Source organism: Protobothrops mucrosquamatus, unplaced genomic scaffold (assembly GCF_001527695.2).
Source record: "Protobothrops mucrosquamatus isolate PMUCROS unplaced genomic scaffold, P.Mucros_1.0 scaffold849, whole genome shotgun sequence".
Lineage (NCBI taxonomy): Eukaryota > Metazoa > Chordata > Lepidosauria > Squamata > Viperidae > Protobothrops > Protobothrops mucrosquamatus.
The window spans coordinates 196,461-214,141 of NW_015387104.1; the positions used below are offsets into that span (position 1 = coordinate 196,461).

The window sequence follows — 17,681 nt, forward strand, 5'->3', positions numbered from 1 at the left end:
AGCATGTTGACTGAGGAATCCTGGGAGTTAAAGTCCACATATCTTCAAACTGCCAAGTTTGCAAAACTCTGATCTCTAGCATATATTGGGTCTATTAATAGCAATAGTTTTCATGTTTCAGACTGGAATCTTTCCCAATTTTTACCTGAAAGTTCCAGAAGCTGAATCATTTGCTAGATATAGAAGAATCTAGCTGACTTGGGTTTATCTCAAACACCTAAGCAGAGATGAACCTAGTTAGAATTGGATCGGAGACCAGAAAATTATTGAGCTGTACAGTGGGGTGAATAGCAAAAGATATTTTGGAAGCAGACAGCGGCAAACTAGTTCCAAACTGTAAGATTCCCTTCCCCAGAGCTACAGTTCAGTGATTTGTGATTTTGTTTAAAGGCATCCTTATCTTGCCTTTGCTTAAGGTCCATCAACTCATCTTGCAATATTGTTTAATTCTGAATGACTCACAGAACAATGCAAGTTTTTACAGAATTACTTTAGAGAGCACAGGATATGCAGGAAGTGATGTTTGTAAACTCCAGCATAATCCATAAGGCCCAATGAGTGGTTTTTAACAGGAAGTTCAAGGATAATTTTGAATAGATGCTACTGTGCTTTTAACTTCAGTACCAGTTGAGTTGCTGCAACTGCTGTTGGGGTAGTGAATAAGTTTTTCTGTTATAAAAGGGTTGGGAGTAAGGCAATATTTGCTACCTGGTTCAATGATTTTGTATCTACAGAAACCTTTTCTTCTCTTGACTGGGAGACTACATAAAAAGACATTATGTCCAACCTTTCTTTAATTTACTTATATATCCGTTGGATGACTTAAACCTTGTATGACAAGTGTTTGCCTCAAATGAGTGCATACCTTATCCCATTCACGCTTACCTGAAAATGTGCTGAAGTGTACTTATTGAATGGGGTTATTTCCTTTTTAGCCTACTCAGCATGTTAGTTTAATAGAATATTGTGCCATGATTTCACTGAAAAATAGCAGCCTGTCCTTTTTTAAAGGGCTATTTACCATACCAGATAGTGTTCATTTGAATCTGAATATAAAATAAGGGCCTTTTCAAAATGGTGCTCTGTATATAAAGCTTGCCTCTGAACAGCTAGCAGTAGTTATCTGATTAGGAACAAATCAAGACAGTTTATTATAAAGGCTAACCAAGTCCTTGAAGAAGAGACTAAAAGCTTTTTAAAGAATTGGGCTTGATTTGAAGAAACAAACTCATCATCTAGGATGCAAGTTTCGCATATCTGATTTCAGGATTGTGATGGTTACTATACAGAGTTCATATCTTTTTGTGAAATACTTTCTGGGTGAATTCATACATGTTAAATTTTAAGGTGGTTTGTGAATCTTAACTTTGAAATCTGTGAGCCATTTTGTTTAAATCCAGTTACTTGGGGTTTAATTGAATCATAGTTAAGCAAAGCATAATTTGATGTCTGAATCCAGACTATGATTTTGACTGGGTGTATCTGTTGCACTTATCTATTAGCACTATATGTGAGCCATGATAAGCCTCTCTAAGCCATAGTCAGCACACTAATTAAATTATGTCTTAGCGTGATATGTCTTCCTGCCTTTTTCAGCTGCAATGGATGATTGGAGCAGCAGTAACAAACTCATACAGAGGCTGGATTTTTCCATATGTGGAGAAGAAAATGAGTTGGAAGAGGATATTAGCTTAAGAGTGGAAGATATGAAGCATGTCACTCCACAGAAAAATTGTGAGTTTCAGAACTGGAGAACGAATTCTCCTTTTCCAGTGACCCCTCAGAGACAATTGAATGATTGCTCTCCGGCACGCCCAAGTTCTTGGGTGAATCCTATCAGGGGATGTAGGGAATCTTTGCGAAAGAAAACTGTCCCTTTGGAAGATTATCCTGGAACTCCTTTGCATTATGTTACTTGGCAGAAGCTGCAACTCTGTGATACCCCGAATACTCCAAAGGTACGGTGATGATGACAATAATAATTCACAAACTGTTCTTCTGAGAGTATCCAAGCCAACTACTGTAAGAGCATATTCTTGATCTTCAGTCTTTCATCATGCTTGAAACTTAATATTGCTAATTGCTTCTGGATTTATGGTCCATAAAACATATATGCTGTTTTAAGTGAAATTGGTCATGTCAGCTCTCTCCTTCCTTAGAGGACAGACAGAGGCTACATATTCCTCCATTAGTGTTCAGCTTTGAATTCTTTGGGTGAATCCCAAACAGTGTGCCCAGACATAATAATAAGCTTCAAAAAGATGAATCTAAGCTTGTTACTTGAAGAGCACCGAAAGGCACATTTTGAGATTTTAATTAAATGATGTATTATATCTGTCAGAGCATGAACATTGTTTTATTAGACTCTACTGCACAACATATATATTTAGTGTATGCATAGTAATGAGCAGCATTCAAGTTATGCTAAACAAACATAATTTACCCCTTGCTTATTCTTTGGGAATTGTAAAATGTGGCAGTACATTTAGATTGTAAGCTTCCAACAACTGGATGGGTTGGATTTCTGCTCTCACAATCATGGGGCTGGTCACTATCACCTGTTTGGATTATTTGCACAGGATTACTGTGAGGATAAAATGAATAACAGGAAGAAATGAATAACAGTGAAAAGGGGAGATAAAAATGTACATCTGCTTCAGAGGTGATGCTGGGCTAGGTACCAATGCGTTTTGGGAGCTCCATTCTACCTATCCTCACAAAAGCAATGCCTACATTTTTCTGGATGAATAGCTAGGGATCAAGAGAATATGTTCACCTTTATTCTTGATTCTTTAACAAGATGACTCAATGCAGCACTGCAGATAGAACTATACCTCAAAGCATTTCCTGACTTTTTGTCATACAGGCTTAAATGTAGACTCCCAGCAGGATATAGAGTATGATCCTGGTGCATTATTCAATTCTATTTTGCTTTCTTAAAATTTGAAACGGAACTATTTGAACATTCCACATTCTGTCTTTCTGCTCATTTGGATGGATGTCTAAAGACTGCATGAACATCTAGAGCATTGATTGAGGCTTTGCTGTCAGAAATAACTTACTGATAAAATAACAAAGATAAGCAATCAGACATTCTTCTTTCCTTGATTTCTAAAACTGTATAACTGACAAAGAACAGCTTAACAGGAAACTGAGGTTCATAGCTGACCTCTGGTTTTCAGGCTGCAGATAAAGAAGAGCCTTTCAGAATGGCTCAAAGCTTAATTCAGAGATTGGATGAGTTTCAGCCATGCATTGCTGGGAAAGATTCCAGCTTGAGATCTCAATATAACCAATACTGACTGGTGGACTAATAGTCTATTCCTTTATGAGCAGTTCCCTAAAACTATTCTATAATTATCTCCTTTGGTAGAAGAGTGCTAAAAATTGCAGCTAATCTTATCTCTTGCTTGTTCCAATAGCTGCACTTACCCAAAATGACAAGGGAAATAATCATAGAACTGTGGGGAAATGTCATTGCAATGGCCATTGGAAGCCCCCAGACTTGTAGGGACGTGAAAGGATAGTGTTGGTCTTTGATCTGAGCAGCCTTTCTGTATGGAAATATCCTTGATTCCAGCCAATGTCCTTGATTAAACAGAATCAAGTGACAAAGTCCTTGCTGGAATGAGCCACTTAGGGGTGAATGTAGGAAGGCATTACTGGACTCCTTGGAAGATGGCACGCTACTACAGTTTTTTTAAAAAAACATTCTTCATTCTTTCTCTGCAAAGTGAAGAGGGAAATCTTTGCTTTCTGCAAGGTGGGATCAGAGTGGATAGATGTTGGGTTTTTCCCCCAACGTGAGTCTCACAAGACCACCTGAGTGCATTAGATCAAATTTGAACTGGTTTAGTAAAACGGTGTGTGGAGCATGCAACAATTCTGAAATACAGTAAAAGCCTGCATAATGTATTTTGATATTGGGAATATTAGATCTTGAGCAGTTGTAAAATCCTCATGCTGTAGAGGTTTTCCCATGGGCAATTTTATTTGTTTGTATTTTGCTCTAGAGTCTCTTAAGTAAGACAGCTTTCCCTTCACCTGTGGGAAAATTTCCCTCCAAAGGGATGAGGAACTTGAGATTCACTTCCTGTCCTGACCCAGAGGAGGCTCCTCCAGCTTCTTTGGTTAATATTAATCCGTTTACACCTGAATCGTACCGACAGATGGTCTTCCATCCCAGCGGCAAGAGGAAAGCCAGAGGGGAGTCGTGAGTGTTTTCTTCCTAAGATATTTCTCAAAGGATGCAAAATAAGATGATCCGGTAGTCATCTCTGTAGAATCATAAGGTTAGAATTTAGATTGTTTAATGTAACTCACTGATCCAAAAAGAAATCCAAATGGAAGCATCCATGACACATACAGTAGTTGTCTAGTTTATGTTAGATATATTCAACACAATCGAAACATCACAGCTCCCCTCTGTTGAACTATTCTTACTGTTTGGTAATTTTTCCTAATGTTCATCTGGAGTCTGCCTTCCTATAACACAGAAATCTATTCTATTTTCTTGATGAATAAGATAGAGAGGAGGTCCCGATTCCCACTGTGTAACATCCAGGTGCTTGAAGAATATTATTTTAGTATTCAAGTATTAGTGATCCACTGGCTTTCAAAATCTCTGTTTCAAGAAATATTGAATATTCTCAGCAGCCTGTTGGACTCATCAACAAGATGAATAGAAATGATGGACATGCTTTTCAGAACAATTTGCTTACTGTTTCTGTTCCTGCCCCCAAAACATACTCTGCAAGAGACAGGATATTTCCAAAAATATTGCTGTAGTTTATGAAGAGGCCCAGAAGGGCTAACCAGTGTAACATAACATGTATATGTCTTTCAGGGAAGGCTAGACAGCCATTTAATATTTTCACTTTGAATTTATCTTTCATTTATGCAGTAGGATGATTGGTCTATAAGTCCCCCATTTAATTTGATTCTACAAGATGTCAGAGGATAAATCACCGAGGCAGACTTCTCTGAAGACAGAAAGTTCTCAATGCCATCACCTTAATTGAAATAGTTGCTTTTGCTATATGTCAAAAAGAATTGTGTGAATCAGCAAAATGTCTATGTACATTTCTTGGAAACCTTTGGCCTAAACTTCAAAGCTAAATTGCCAAACCACCTGGGAATTAGGATGGGATTGGGGAGTGGGGGAACCATATTTATATTTTACTATTAAATAAAACTAAATTACACACACATCCATACTCATTTTACAGTTAGCCACAGGAATATGGTAAGAGGAAAGCAAACAATGGTATCATTTTGTTATATTTATTTATTTATTTATTTATATCCTGCCTTTATTATTGGTGTTAGTGGTAGTGTAGTGGTTAGAATGCAATATTGCAGGCAAACTTTGCCCACTGCCAGGAGTTCAGTCCTGACCCGCTTAAGGTTGACTCAGCCTTCCATCCTTCTGAGGTCGGTAAAATGAGGACCCAGATTGTTGGGTGCAATATGCTGAGTCTGTAAACCACCTAGAGAGTGCTGTAAATCACTGTGGAACAGTAGATAAGTCTAAGTGCTATTGCTATTACAAATAACTCAAGGTGGCAAACACACACAATACTCCTTCCTCCTTCTATTTTCCCCATAACAACAACTCTTTGAAGTGAGTGGGCTGAGAGGGAGGGACTGGCTCAAGGTAACCAGCCAGCTTTTATGCTTAACGTGGGACTAGAACTCATCATCTCCTGATTTCTAGGCCAGTACCATAGCAATTTATCCAAGTTAATCACATTGTATAAACATTCATGATTTTCCCCAAAGAAAGGGAATTTTCTATTGCACATATTTTATTTCATTCTATGAACCTATGTGGTAGTGATCCTCAGTGGTTCATAATAAACAATAAAAATAATAGAATAACAGGACAATCCTTCCCACTAAGCAACCAAACTAAGCCCTATTGTAGGAATAACCAGATCTTCACAGCCTTCTGGAAGGCTAAAAGAGTAGGGGCTCTTTGAGTGGGAGGCTATTCCAAAGACTAGGGCTACAGAGAAGACACCCTTCCACAGTCCCAAGAGATGACAATATTTAAGGGAGGAGATCAGGCACTGTGTTATGTAGGGCTTTAAAAAAATTAGCATCTTGAATTGCACCTGGAAAACAAGTGGGAATCAGTACAGCTCATGCAGCAGCAATCTAATTTGGGCAAACTATGGAGTGTCCAAAACTGATGCACTGCTACATTCTGGAGTAGTTGCTTCTAGATGATCTTCAAGGCCAGCCCCATGTATTGCATCAATCCAACTGGAAATTGATGCAATACATCAACAAGTCCACGCTGTTTGGATGTAATTAGTGCATATGAAGAATTTATGTGTCCCTGGCCATGGCTGGCACTTGTTCTTTCGGAAAGAGTTATGACTCTTGAAGAACCCCAAAATTGCTACCTCTTGGGGGAGTGTAATTCCCAGATTGTCTAACAATTGGGTGTAAAATTGATTTAAGCCTGTATTGTAGATCCATTTGTTGTTTGTTGGCCTAGTATAGAAAGAAAAGTTTGAGTCCTCACTGAATACGACAACAGTGACTCTCATTATTAAATATTTGTTACGGTGTGTTCCCCTGTTCACTGCAGGAGTTACCACACATCTACAGACACTGGTCAAAAGAGACGTCTGACCTGATCTTGCTAACCTGCCATAGCTGGAGACAGGTTTCCTTCCAAGGCAGCTTAGAATAGCATACTGTCATTCCCCATATTATTTTATTTTATTATTTTATTTAGGCTCATAACTTCAATATAATAGGAAATTGTTCCTTTATGAAAATATAAATTAATAACATCTCCCAAATTCAGGAGTGCATCTGCTAGGGTTCCAGAATGAATGTTTTTCAGTTCTTTGAATGTTGATCTATAGAAGTGTCTATGTAATTCCTTCGTAGAGCCTGGGCGTATCTCCAAAATAATAGTGCTACTGGAGCTTGGCTGCAAAATAAATCTAATGATAATTATATGGTAGAAAATTATTGAAAACTCTTTGCTACCATATACCAGCTATCTGGATTCACAGCAATTCATAGATATGATACCCATAGAAACTACTAATATTGAAATATTTAGAAGGTTCACACCTATATCATTGGAATATGAAACTAACACGTGTGATTAAACTTACCATTTTAGAGAGGATCCCAACCAAACAGATGGACCAATGGAGCTGGGAATGCCTGCCAAAGTGAGTAATAAGTGTTGTTAGTTGTGAAGTTGTGTCTGACCCATCATGACCCCATGGACAATGTTCCACCAGGCCTTCCTGTCTTCTACCATCTTCTGGAGTCCATTTAAGCTCACACCTACTGCTTCAGTGACTCCATCCAGCCATCTCATTCTCTGTCATCCCGTTCTTCTATTGTCCTCAATCTTTCCCAGCATTAGGTTCTTCTCCAGTTAGTAATACCACCCAATTTTACTTAATTTGGTTGCAAGAAAATATCTGCACTACCCTTGAACAACAGAGAAACCATGATTTGGAACACATTTTCAAAGAAAAATCTACACTTTAACTCAGGAAGAAAGAAAGAAAGAAAGAAAGAAAGAAAGAAAGAAAGAAAGAAAGAAAGAAAGAAAGAAAGAAAGAAAGAAAGAAAGAAAGAAACGAAGAGGGCAGTAATGCAATGTCTTTGTAATGGCTGTAGATAATCCTATGGCTCCCTATGGTCCTGGGAAAAAGATATAACTGCTTTAACTTTAAGGAGGTACCACATCACTGTATTGCACCTTGTTAGAATCAGATCCAGAGCATTGCATATCCATACACTATGATATGCAACACCTGTAGACTTCAGTCTGAGAGATTGCCCAACTATTGAAATGAGGCAATTATTTCAAGTGGCAGATGGTCATTGTATCGGAGCTATCTGCACTTCTGCTAAATTGGAGGGCAAAAATGTTCCAGGTACTGTGAATCCATCACCTGCCTTCAGGTGTGATAAGGACTTGTTCTAATATCCATATCACACTTTAGTGCTAATGGTATAGTTATTTTCTGTAAATGTTTAGGATTGCTTCCATTTAAGAGGAACACAATTTGAAACCAAAATATATGTACAATTTTAATATAATTGAAAATAATATTCTGAAGGCTAAGAAAGTCCCAGTTACAAAAACCATTCCTTATTTGATTATGCTACACTTTTATTAAATCAATTAAACACGTGTTTCATATTTTAATTAGTCTTCCAAGCAGCTTCTAAAATGAAATAAACATTGTCTCCAATCTGTAAATATGGAAAACTATGGCCTGTTAAGGAGAAGAGATTTTGGAAGTTGGGAAGAAAACTAGTTTATTGAACCCTGAATTCTTTTCTTACCATTGTTACAAGTGACTATTAATTACTACAGGATAAATTAGGCAATTAAAAGTCTCTAATTGAAAACCTAATCAAGACAAAGCTCCTTAAAGAGTATTATGGTGTGGGGAAGAGAAAAACAGTTTTACTGAGCAGTAAATACCTTCTGCTGTTGTGTTCTCCTCAAATATCCTATTATCCTCTCTTCCCCTTGAGTCACAGCAAAATTATTAGGATTTACAAGGTGGATTTTTGTTTCCTACTTGAAATGTAGAAGGGATAAAGCAGCATTGCCCTCTTTTGGTGGAAAACCAGGCTGATTCTAAAATATACCCCTTAGTCTTCTTTAGCATCTTTTTTCCCCTTGGTGTTGAGAAATAAAATGAAAGGGTTAAGGTGAACACTTAAATGACCTTATTCATTTAAGAACAGTATTTTCAACAAACCACCCCTCAAAAATCATCAGAAATATGCAGGGGTTGAAGATCCCTGGATTTCTTGTTCAAGCAAACTCGTTAAAGAAATCAAGACTGGAGAAAAGGAGTAGAAAAGAGATTGCTTTGATGCTGAAGTAATCCTAGTCAGAGTATAATGATGGGAAATAGAAGACAGTTACAGGAATTTGATTGTGAGTAGGGGTCTAGATAATGAAGTACAACTCCCAGCATCCTTCTCCTTAGCCATGTTTCCTAGGGATGCTTGATATTTTAATTCACAAACACCTGGACTGCCATAAAATGCTTTCCACGGCTGAATGCTCCATGGTATTGCTACTGTTTCCAGGCTAGAAGCTCTGGAACCTAGTTACTATGGTTTGAAAATAATGGATTGTTACTTTATATATTGTATAAACTCAGGTAACTATAACTGTCCAAAAAACTACACTTAAAGAAGGTTGAGGATGGAGCATAGTCCTCTATATCTAGAAACTATAAAATTTGGAAAGGTTTGGGTAAATAATGGCAAGTGACTATAGAGGAGCCTGAAATAAGATTTTGTATTACAGGAGATCAACAAGCTCTCCTTGATCTTTGGTGAGCAGGGCAGCCTTATCTATCCTTCTCATCTATCCTTAGAGATTCCTCTTGCGTGAGAGCAACATGGTTTCCCGCTACAAAAAGGAATTCCTTGAGCTGGAGAAGATTGGTGTGGGGGAATTTGGTTCTGTTTATAAGTGCATCAAAAGACTGGATGGTTGTGTCTATGCCATCAAACGCTCAAAGAAACCCCTCGCTGGGTCCTCAGATGAGTAAGTGTACAGTGTAAAATTATAAATATCTCTGTACATGCCACCCTTCCTCCTCCAATGATAGATTAAAACCATGTCTTCCAGACAACATTTACTTCTGAATTTTTGAAACTAAAGAGTACATCTTCTATTATGTTTTCTTGACAGTATACAGATCAGTATCATTTAGCTAGGTTTTGAAAATGTCTTTTCTTGCATTGAGCTTAATTCTTGAATCCATCCATATTGTTTTCTTGATAACCTATTGATATGGTTTTGCCCTAGCCTTCTGTGATATTTTTAAAAAATTCTTAGTTTTTTCTATAGTCTTGGAAACTCCTGGAGGGGTCCCATCAGTGGTGGGATTCAGCCAGTTTGCACCACTTTGGCAGAACCGGTAGCTAATTTTTTGTTGCCCAGGCCCAGAATGGACTTTTGAAAGCAGCATCCACACAGAGAACTGGTTGTTCACATATTTGAATCCCACCACTGGGTCCCATTCAAGTATAAACTGGACTGTTTAGCTTTTTCCAAGGTCAGCTGTATGTTGCTTTTTGCTATAACTGGGCCTTGAAAAAAAGTGACATTAAACAAATTAGAACACTTTTTCAAAAGCCATCAAATGTCTATAAACATATTTTTTATCTTGTCCTTCAAAGTAGCTTTTCTTTAGTCCATCGATACTAAAGTATATGGCCACACATCTTTTAAAGAATAAATACGGGCAAATACTTTGCTCCCAACTTTACATATTTTTAAATGTGGGGTGGTAGATTAAAATCAAAAGTGAAAGCTCTGAGACATCCATTTATTCCTTAAAATTCCTGAAATCTCCAGAATAATTAATCTCCACTCACTGTTGGAGATTAACCCTAACCCTATCAATGTGCTGTGTAAAACCTATTCTATCTTGTGAGCTGACAGGTTGGGCACTTCTATTAAATCTATGTTCAAAGCTGTAAAAATTACCCATGTTTTTTTATATTTCATCTATCCAAGCTTTCTTTCACTTGAAAGGAAGTACCTAGAATTTTATGGCAACATGAAATATGGTCAAAAATCAACATTCCCAATGATATTAGAGTTTTAGATAATAGCACTTCACAAGTTGTTATTAAGTTATGGAGTCCAAATCCAGCTTTTTGTCTCTGTAATTGTCCCAAAGGTGCTTTTCCAAAAGGCAACTGGACTTTCTTGGGGGGGGGGGGTTCTTTGAAAACATTTCACTTCTCATCCAAGAAGCTTCTTCAGTTCTAACTAGAGTTCTCACTAGAATTGAAGAACCTTTTTGGATAGAAGTGAAACATTTTCAAAGAAAAAACTAGACGGTCCAGTTGCCTTTTGGAAAAGCACCTTTGGGACAATTACAGAGACAAAAAGCTGGATTTGGACTCCATAACTTAATAACAATGACCTGGGTGACTGAAAATCTCCACAGATGTTTCTGTAAACTGGATTCCTGTGTTGCAGTAAGCAAAGTGATTTGCTTAGTGAATTGACTGAACCCAGCTGCTAGTGTAGTCTGCTGTGGGAACCAATCTAAGGTATCTCCAGAACAACTTCTGAAACCCTTTCCTGTCAAAATCCTAACCTCATAACAGTATCCTAGCTGGAATTGTGGCTCTCTTTTTTCTGTGTCTGCCTGCAGGCAGATGGCTTTGCGGGAAGTCTATGCACATGCAGTACTTGGTCATCATCCCCATGTTGTCCGTTACTACTCTGCTTGGGCAGAAGATGATCACATGATCATACAGAATGAGCACTGCAATGGTAAGGAAATGGGTCCCTCTGAAGATTTTTGCTTCACAGTGCCAAATTCAGGAAACATTATGAATTCTTTCATGCAGTGCAGCCTTATGGATAACATGATATATATCTTGCACCAGACTTCCATGCTAGTTGTAAATTATGGGGCTTATAGTTTACTACTTTGTAATGGGGCAAAGGATTTCAAGTTGAGAGAGGCTGTAACAATTAATTATGTTTAATATCTATGAACTTTAAAAGTCTAGTACTAATGAGTTCAGGTATCAAGAATTGTAATAAGAGAAGATATGGGAGAAAATAGATGTGCTTCTGAATTCCTAGTTCTTTTAAAGTGCTCCAGCTGAGAATCAGTTGAGCATCATTCCTTCACTCAAGCTGCAGCATGTATCAAAGTACTGTGGCTTTGATGGCTTGGCCATCAGTTGGATTTTCCTGCAACATATATGCAGATGACTTTGGTTTAAGAAACCTGGCTAGTGTACTGCTATTCTAAGCCTGTAAATTATGAATATTGGTTCTCTCTAATTAGAACAAATTGCTTTTCTTTTGTAATTACCTGAAACCATTTTCTAACATCACAGCTTAATTGTAAATTCAAACCGGTTTGGGCAGTATCCTACCAAATCTTTATTGGAAACCTGATAAGAATAGCAAATGTGATCACTTTTCATGAAGTTTTCACATCAGCTTTCTTCATTATTCACCCTTTCCCAACCTGGTACATTTTGTACTTGTTGGACTTCAGTTTCCAAAATTCAAGTCAGTTCTTGTCCTAGACAAGCATCAGAAATAAAGAAGAATCGAATTTAGGGAAGCTGGTTAAATCTTCATATCTCATGGGTACTTTAACATAGAATTTTGGAACCAAATCCAAGCTAATTTTCTTCTGGCTCAATGCTCAAAATCCCAAACTGGGATTTTGCAAAATCTCCTGTTTTGTAATTTTAACTGGTTGAATTCTTCAGGATTTTGGGTTAGGCAGTTTTCCAATTTGTGGGAGCTCCATGATTTCCCTCCCTCCTGAGTGCCATGGTGCCCTTGCACCAGACTTTGTGCAAGCATATTGGTTTCTTTCTCTTATTCATCTTGTAACTGAATGTGGCAGTACTAGACAAGAAGATAAATGTGGGGCAAGGAGGAATAGATGTCATCTGCACTTCTTTTTTCATTAGGTAGAAAGGGTGTGGGTCATCTCTGGCTGTTATCACAACAGCAAGTATAACTGCAGGATTTGCAACAAACAGTTGGAAACTGGTAATAATATCTGTGTGAAAGGGCCCCCAGACGAGTGATTCAGGGGTCTATGTGCTATCAGATAGCACACAGAATAACTTTGCTATGTATGAATATTTTATTGTCTTTATTATGTTATTTAGTGTTTAATTGTAATATATTTTTGAATTGTAACCTGCTCAGAGTCATTGACTGAGATGGGTGGCTATAGAAATTGAATTAATTGAATTGAATTGAAATGAAATGAAATGAAATGAAGTGGAATGGAATGAATGCTTGGTTTTCCATAGGTGGGAGCCTTCAGGATGTGCTTTTGGAAAATTCAAAGACAGCAGATTATTTCAAAGAATCTGAGCTGAAGGAAATTTTATTACAAGTCTCCATGGGACTGAAATACATTCACACTTCTGGCCTGGTTCATATGGATATCAAACCCAGTAAGTGTGTCTCGTCAGTAATGCTTTATTCATTAAAGTAATTAGATCATTAGAGTGATTAGATTTTTAGTCCATCTTTGCTTCAGAACCTCGTGGTGATATATAGAATTTTTCCTTCTCCAGTTTTTTCAACAACTCTGAGGTATAGATTTTGCTTAGAGTGACTAGGTCAAATTCAGGCTTGATGGTGCAATTAGCATGTGGTCATTAACACTTAAGGTTTTGAAACTTCCTCTCATATTTATTTGGAATTGTAAGCATTCTGGAAAAGAGCTCTGAAAGGTCACTACAGATTCTCAACTAAAGTTCACCCATAAATCATTGATTATGATTCAAGTTGCATGATCCTTAATAGATCTTTCTGCCATGGGTTTAAAAATATTATGTAGTAATGTAATTGTTTGGTTTTAATGTGCTGTATAAACCACCCAACGGTAGTTTATTTTTAAAAATCACTTAGTACCTTGCTGTATGCAAAGACTAATAGAATATTTGGAGGTCTATTGTATGTATGGTAATATATATATTCTATATTTCTGCTCATATCCTTTCTGCTTATCTTGCCACCTGGGACAATATTGGTTTTCACAGCAAACAGAGTTCATACTTCTGTATTTTTCTTAATGGGCACTTTTATGATGTGCAGATGCTTATAATGTGTAAGCCACATTGACTGTAACTGATATAAGTTATCTGAATGCATATTGCAAGCTAGCACAATTTCTTCTTGATTGCAGGCAATATTTTTATATGCCGCAGTCTACCTGGGTCTGCTGGTCAAGAGGAGAGTGACGGGGAAGATGATGATATTGCTACTTCAAATGTGGTATATAAAATTGGTGTGTAACTTGGTTTCTTTTGGACCACTTGTTGTCAAATGATTTCTGACATACACTTTGCCAATAGCATGTTTATCCATTGCTATGTCAGAGCAGGCTGCATTACACATTTCTAATCTACCATATTTATAAGTGAGTGGGTTTGAGCTAGGTTATTGCTAGTTAAGTGTGATCAGTGACACCTCTGCTTCTTTGCCTGGGCTTTTGCAGCCCAGCTAAATTACAAGAGAAGGAAAACAGAACTATAAACAACTAAAGCTGCCTGACTGAATCCTGGCTGTATTTAATATTGGAATCAGAAGAGCCAGGAGATGTAAAGACTGGTGATCTGGAAATGTTTGAAATTTGTTAGCTAATGTCACTGTCCACAATAAAAAATATAGCCAAAGTGATAATTGTTCTATTTTTGGCATGTATTCTATAGTACGCTGTTAATAGATATTCAGATATATTGTACATTCAGTCATAAGTAGCCTGTGATAAGAAGAGGTTTAGAGAAGGATGATGTTATATAGAAAAAGATCCAGGTGACTGAGCTATCCAATATTTGTTTAAGAAAAAAGCATTTTCTGCTGGAATGCAAACTCAGTCCTGACTCTGCAGTGCTCTTCTTGCGCTTTCAAATGTGGTATTCTAGGCACTGTCTTTCTTAGGAAAAGAATCTGGGTGAAATCGTACGGAGAGCTGAAGTCAAATACATTTAGAAGACAGCAGATTGAGAAAAGACAGACATGTTCATGGTCCTCTAATAACTATTTAATTGCAGTTAAAATATATGCCACAAAACTTTTGAATATAGATAGCTCCTAGTACAGACATAGTGGACAAGTTCAAAAATAAAACCTTTAAAAATCAGTAATGCATGTAATGATTTCTGTTGCTGACAATATTCCTTTGGCAGGGGATCTTGGACATGTGACGTCCATAACCAATCCACAAGTAGAGGAGGGAGATTGCCGCTTCTTGGCCAATGAAGTCTTGCAAGAGGTAAAACTCAGAGCACTTTAGGGTTGCACTGGAATCTTCAAAGCAGAAGAAACTTCTCCTGACCCTTCCAATATTATTCCTTTTATTATACTCAGATTCATACATTAATCTTAATTTAGTAAAAGTCCCCAGACAAGAATTGAGGCATTACATTCTTAAGAGGTCCAAATGTATTGGCTTAATGTAGCTATTAGAAACCTATCTGGGTACATTTAGATAAAAATTTTTAAATAACATGGAATGAGAATACATTGAACCTAGGTCAGGAATCAATTGGTGTTCAGATGTGGTAAAAAAGTAAAGGTTCCCCCTGCCAGCCATGTCTGACTGTAGAGCAGGGTGAGGAATTCTGGGAGTTGAAGTCCACAAGTCTTAAAGTTGCCAAGGTTGAGGACCCCTGCTCTAGAGAGTGGTGCCTATTTCTGATTCACAGTTATAGCCAGTGTTTTCTGAAGATGCTTCCTTGATCATGTGGCCAATATGACTATATGCCAAAAGCACACAGAACACTGTTACACTCTTCTATCCCTAATCATTTATAGTTCTGATAAGGGTTAATGTAGTTGTAGCTCCACACTTCTAATGAGTTGCCTATTTCAGAATTATAGCTAATATGGGCATATTCTAGTATTTTTGCTACGTGTTTGACCTTTATATTTCATGTCAATGAAAACCTAGTAACCAGATTTATATTTAAAGAAAACATTTCTTATGCGTCTTCTGGTCCACAGCAAATACTGTAATTTCTAGAAATATGTATAGAATGTTGTGGGAATGCCACTTATGTAAACCTATGCATTATTGTTTTTAAAATATTATTTTCTTAACTGAATGTGACCTGACATGGGCGTATGGGTTTTCTCTTATTCCCTCCATAGCAATATTGCTATCTGCCCAAGGCAGACATCTTTGCTCTTGCCTTAACTATTGCTCTGGCAGCAGGTGCGGCTCCGTTGCCTGCCAATGACACCCCGTGGCACCACATCCGCAGAGGCAACCTTCCACGTATCCCTCAGCAACTGTCATGTGACTTTACAGAACTGCTCAAGGTGAGTCCTTTGGGGGGAGCCAAGAAGAATGCTGGCATTGAAAATGTGGTGGTGAAAGACCTTTTCTCTTTTGTTTTGTGGAATATCAGCTTATGGTTCATCCTGACCCAGTAGTGAGGCCATCAGCTGCTGCACTAACCAAGCACCCTCTCCTCCGACCATCTCTCGGCAAGGCTGCCCAGCTTCAGGAACAGCTCAATGTGGAGAAATTCAAAACTGCTATGCTGGAAAGGTGAAGTCCTGTGCTTTCTAATAGCAAAGAAAGATGTGTAAATGGTACAGTTGTGTACTAAGTGGCTTGGAAGCTAACTCCTTTCTTGGAGAACATACTCCAGCTGCTACTTACACCTGTATTTGAATTTCATACCCGGATCCCTTTATCCCTCTCAGCCAGTGGTGGGATTCAGCTGGTTCGCAACCCTTTGGCAGAACTGGTAGCTAATTTTTTGTTGCCCAGGCCCAGAATGGACTTCTGGAAGCGGCATCCACACAGAGAACCAGTTGTTCACATATTTGAATCCCACCACTGCTCTCAGCCATTACAGAATATAAATATGCTGATTTTGTAGTCTTTAACAAAACATTACACAGAGGAAATTTCTCTTGAAAGGTTAAAGTTCTATGGTTTTGAAAAGATAGAAGTTGTTTATTGTTGATTTTTTTCATGAGTTCTTATGTATCTCCTTTTAAGTGCTTTTTTTCACACCATATATGCATGAAACAAGGTGGAGATGGTAGCAATCCATTTGGTTATATAGGAGTGCCAAGTCAGGTGTCTTCAGCAGCCTCTTTAAAAAATTGACAAACCATCTTTCTAATTTTACATGAGACAGGAAAAAAATACTGCATATAGGGAATAATATTAAATTAATTTAAGTGTAGTGTTTGTGCTGGCGCAGCTCACTTTTTCAGATAAAGGTCCATGTTTGTTTGTTTTTATTAGAGTACAGCTATCTAGCAAATCAGGCAAGAACAGGACAAAAATATATTGAATTTAAATGCTAAAGTTTGAATATAGTTAATAATGTAATACTTTTCTATACAATTATTTTTTAGAAGCAGAGTTAAGAGGAGGTCTTATGATTCCCTCAAAGTCTTTCATGGCATCATGACTCTATGCCTTTGTTATACAGGATGAATTGGCATTTATTTCACAAGCTATTCTCCATTGCAAGGCACTCTCCATGACAAGAAAACATATGGAATTTGAATTTAGCAGCTCTGTTCTACTGTAAGAGATCATTTCACTCCAGAATGAGGAAGCATCTATTGAATTAAGAAAACTGAACATACCGAGCTGCATTCTTAATTTTGGGAAAGATTCCATTGATTTCATTATGGTCCACTGGATTGTTTATTAATCCTATTGTCTTATTTTTGTATAGAGAGCTGAAAGCAGCCCGGGTTGCCCAAGCCTTTCAAAAGAATCCATCTTTAGAACGGACCAGAGCACAAGAATCTGGAATTGGTTTAAGGCATCAAAACACCAAGAAGCGGCTGGTGGGAGGAAAAAATGCTCGATCTTTTAGTTTTACTGCTAGTGGCTATCGAGGACCAGGCTATGCTAGTCATTCAAATAACTGAAAGGCAGTGTGAAAAGTGCTCATTTGGTTGAAAAAGTCATATTTTTACCTAAATATGTCAATGACTCCAAGGAACCATAGTGCTGGTTTGGATCTTTCTCTACAAGAACAACATATTATATTACCACATAAACCACCTTAGTCTTCTCTGAATCCAACAGCTATAACTCATAAACCCAAACAGACATATACCTCAGAAGAGGCTCATAACAAAACTTTCAAGCAGAACAAATCTTCAAAGTAAA

At 37.6% G+C, this 17,681-nt stretch overlaps 1 protein-coding gene across 1 annotated transcript; it reads left to right on the plus strand.

The window, feature by feature from the left end:
- The first annotated feature begins 1,601 nt into the window (after window positions 1–1,601).
- WEE2 (WEE1 homolog 2) lies at window positions 1,602–17,437 on the plus strand. The gene is made up of 11 exons (XM_015819024.1): window positions 1,602–1,958; window positions 4,014–4,213; window positions 7,148–7,199; window positions 9,390–9,562; window positions 11,190–11,311; window positions 12,832–12,978; window positions 13,716–13,817; window positions 14,719–14,804; window positions 15,683–15,853; window positions 15,943–16,085; window positions 17,239–17,437. The coding sequence occupies exons 1-11, from the start codon at window positions 1,602–1,604 to the stop codon at window positions 17,435–17,437; spliced, it is 1,752 nt and encodes a 583-aa protein (XP_015674510.1).
- Window positions 17,438–17,681: the final 244 nt, after the last annotated feature.

Excerpts from the sequence above, each read along its gene's own strand:
- WEE2 (XM_015819024.1), top strand. The coding sequence starts at position 1,602 with ATGGATGATTGGAGCAGCAGTAACAAACTCATACAGAGGCTGGATTTT. Across the intron at positions 4,214-7,147 it reads AGGAAAGCCAGAGGGGAGTC|AGAGGATCCCAACCAAACAG; the intron begins GTGAGTGTTTTC and ends TTACCATTTTAG. Across the intron at positions 14,805-15,682 it reads CCAATGAAGTCTTGCAAGAG|CAATATTGCTATCTGCCCAA; the intron begins GTAAAACTCAGA and ends TTCCCTCCATAG.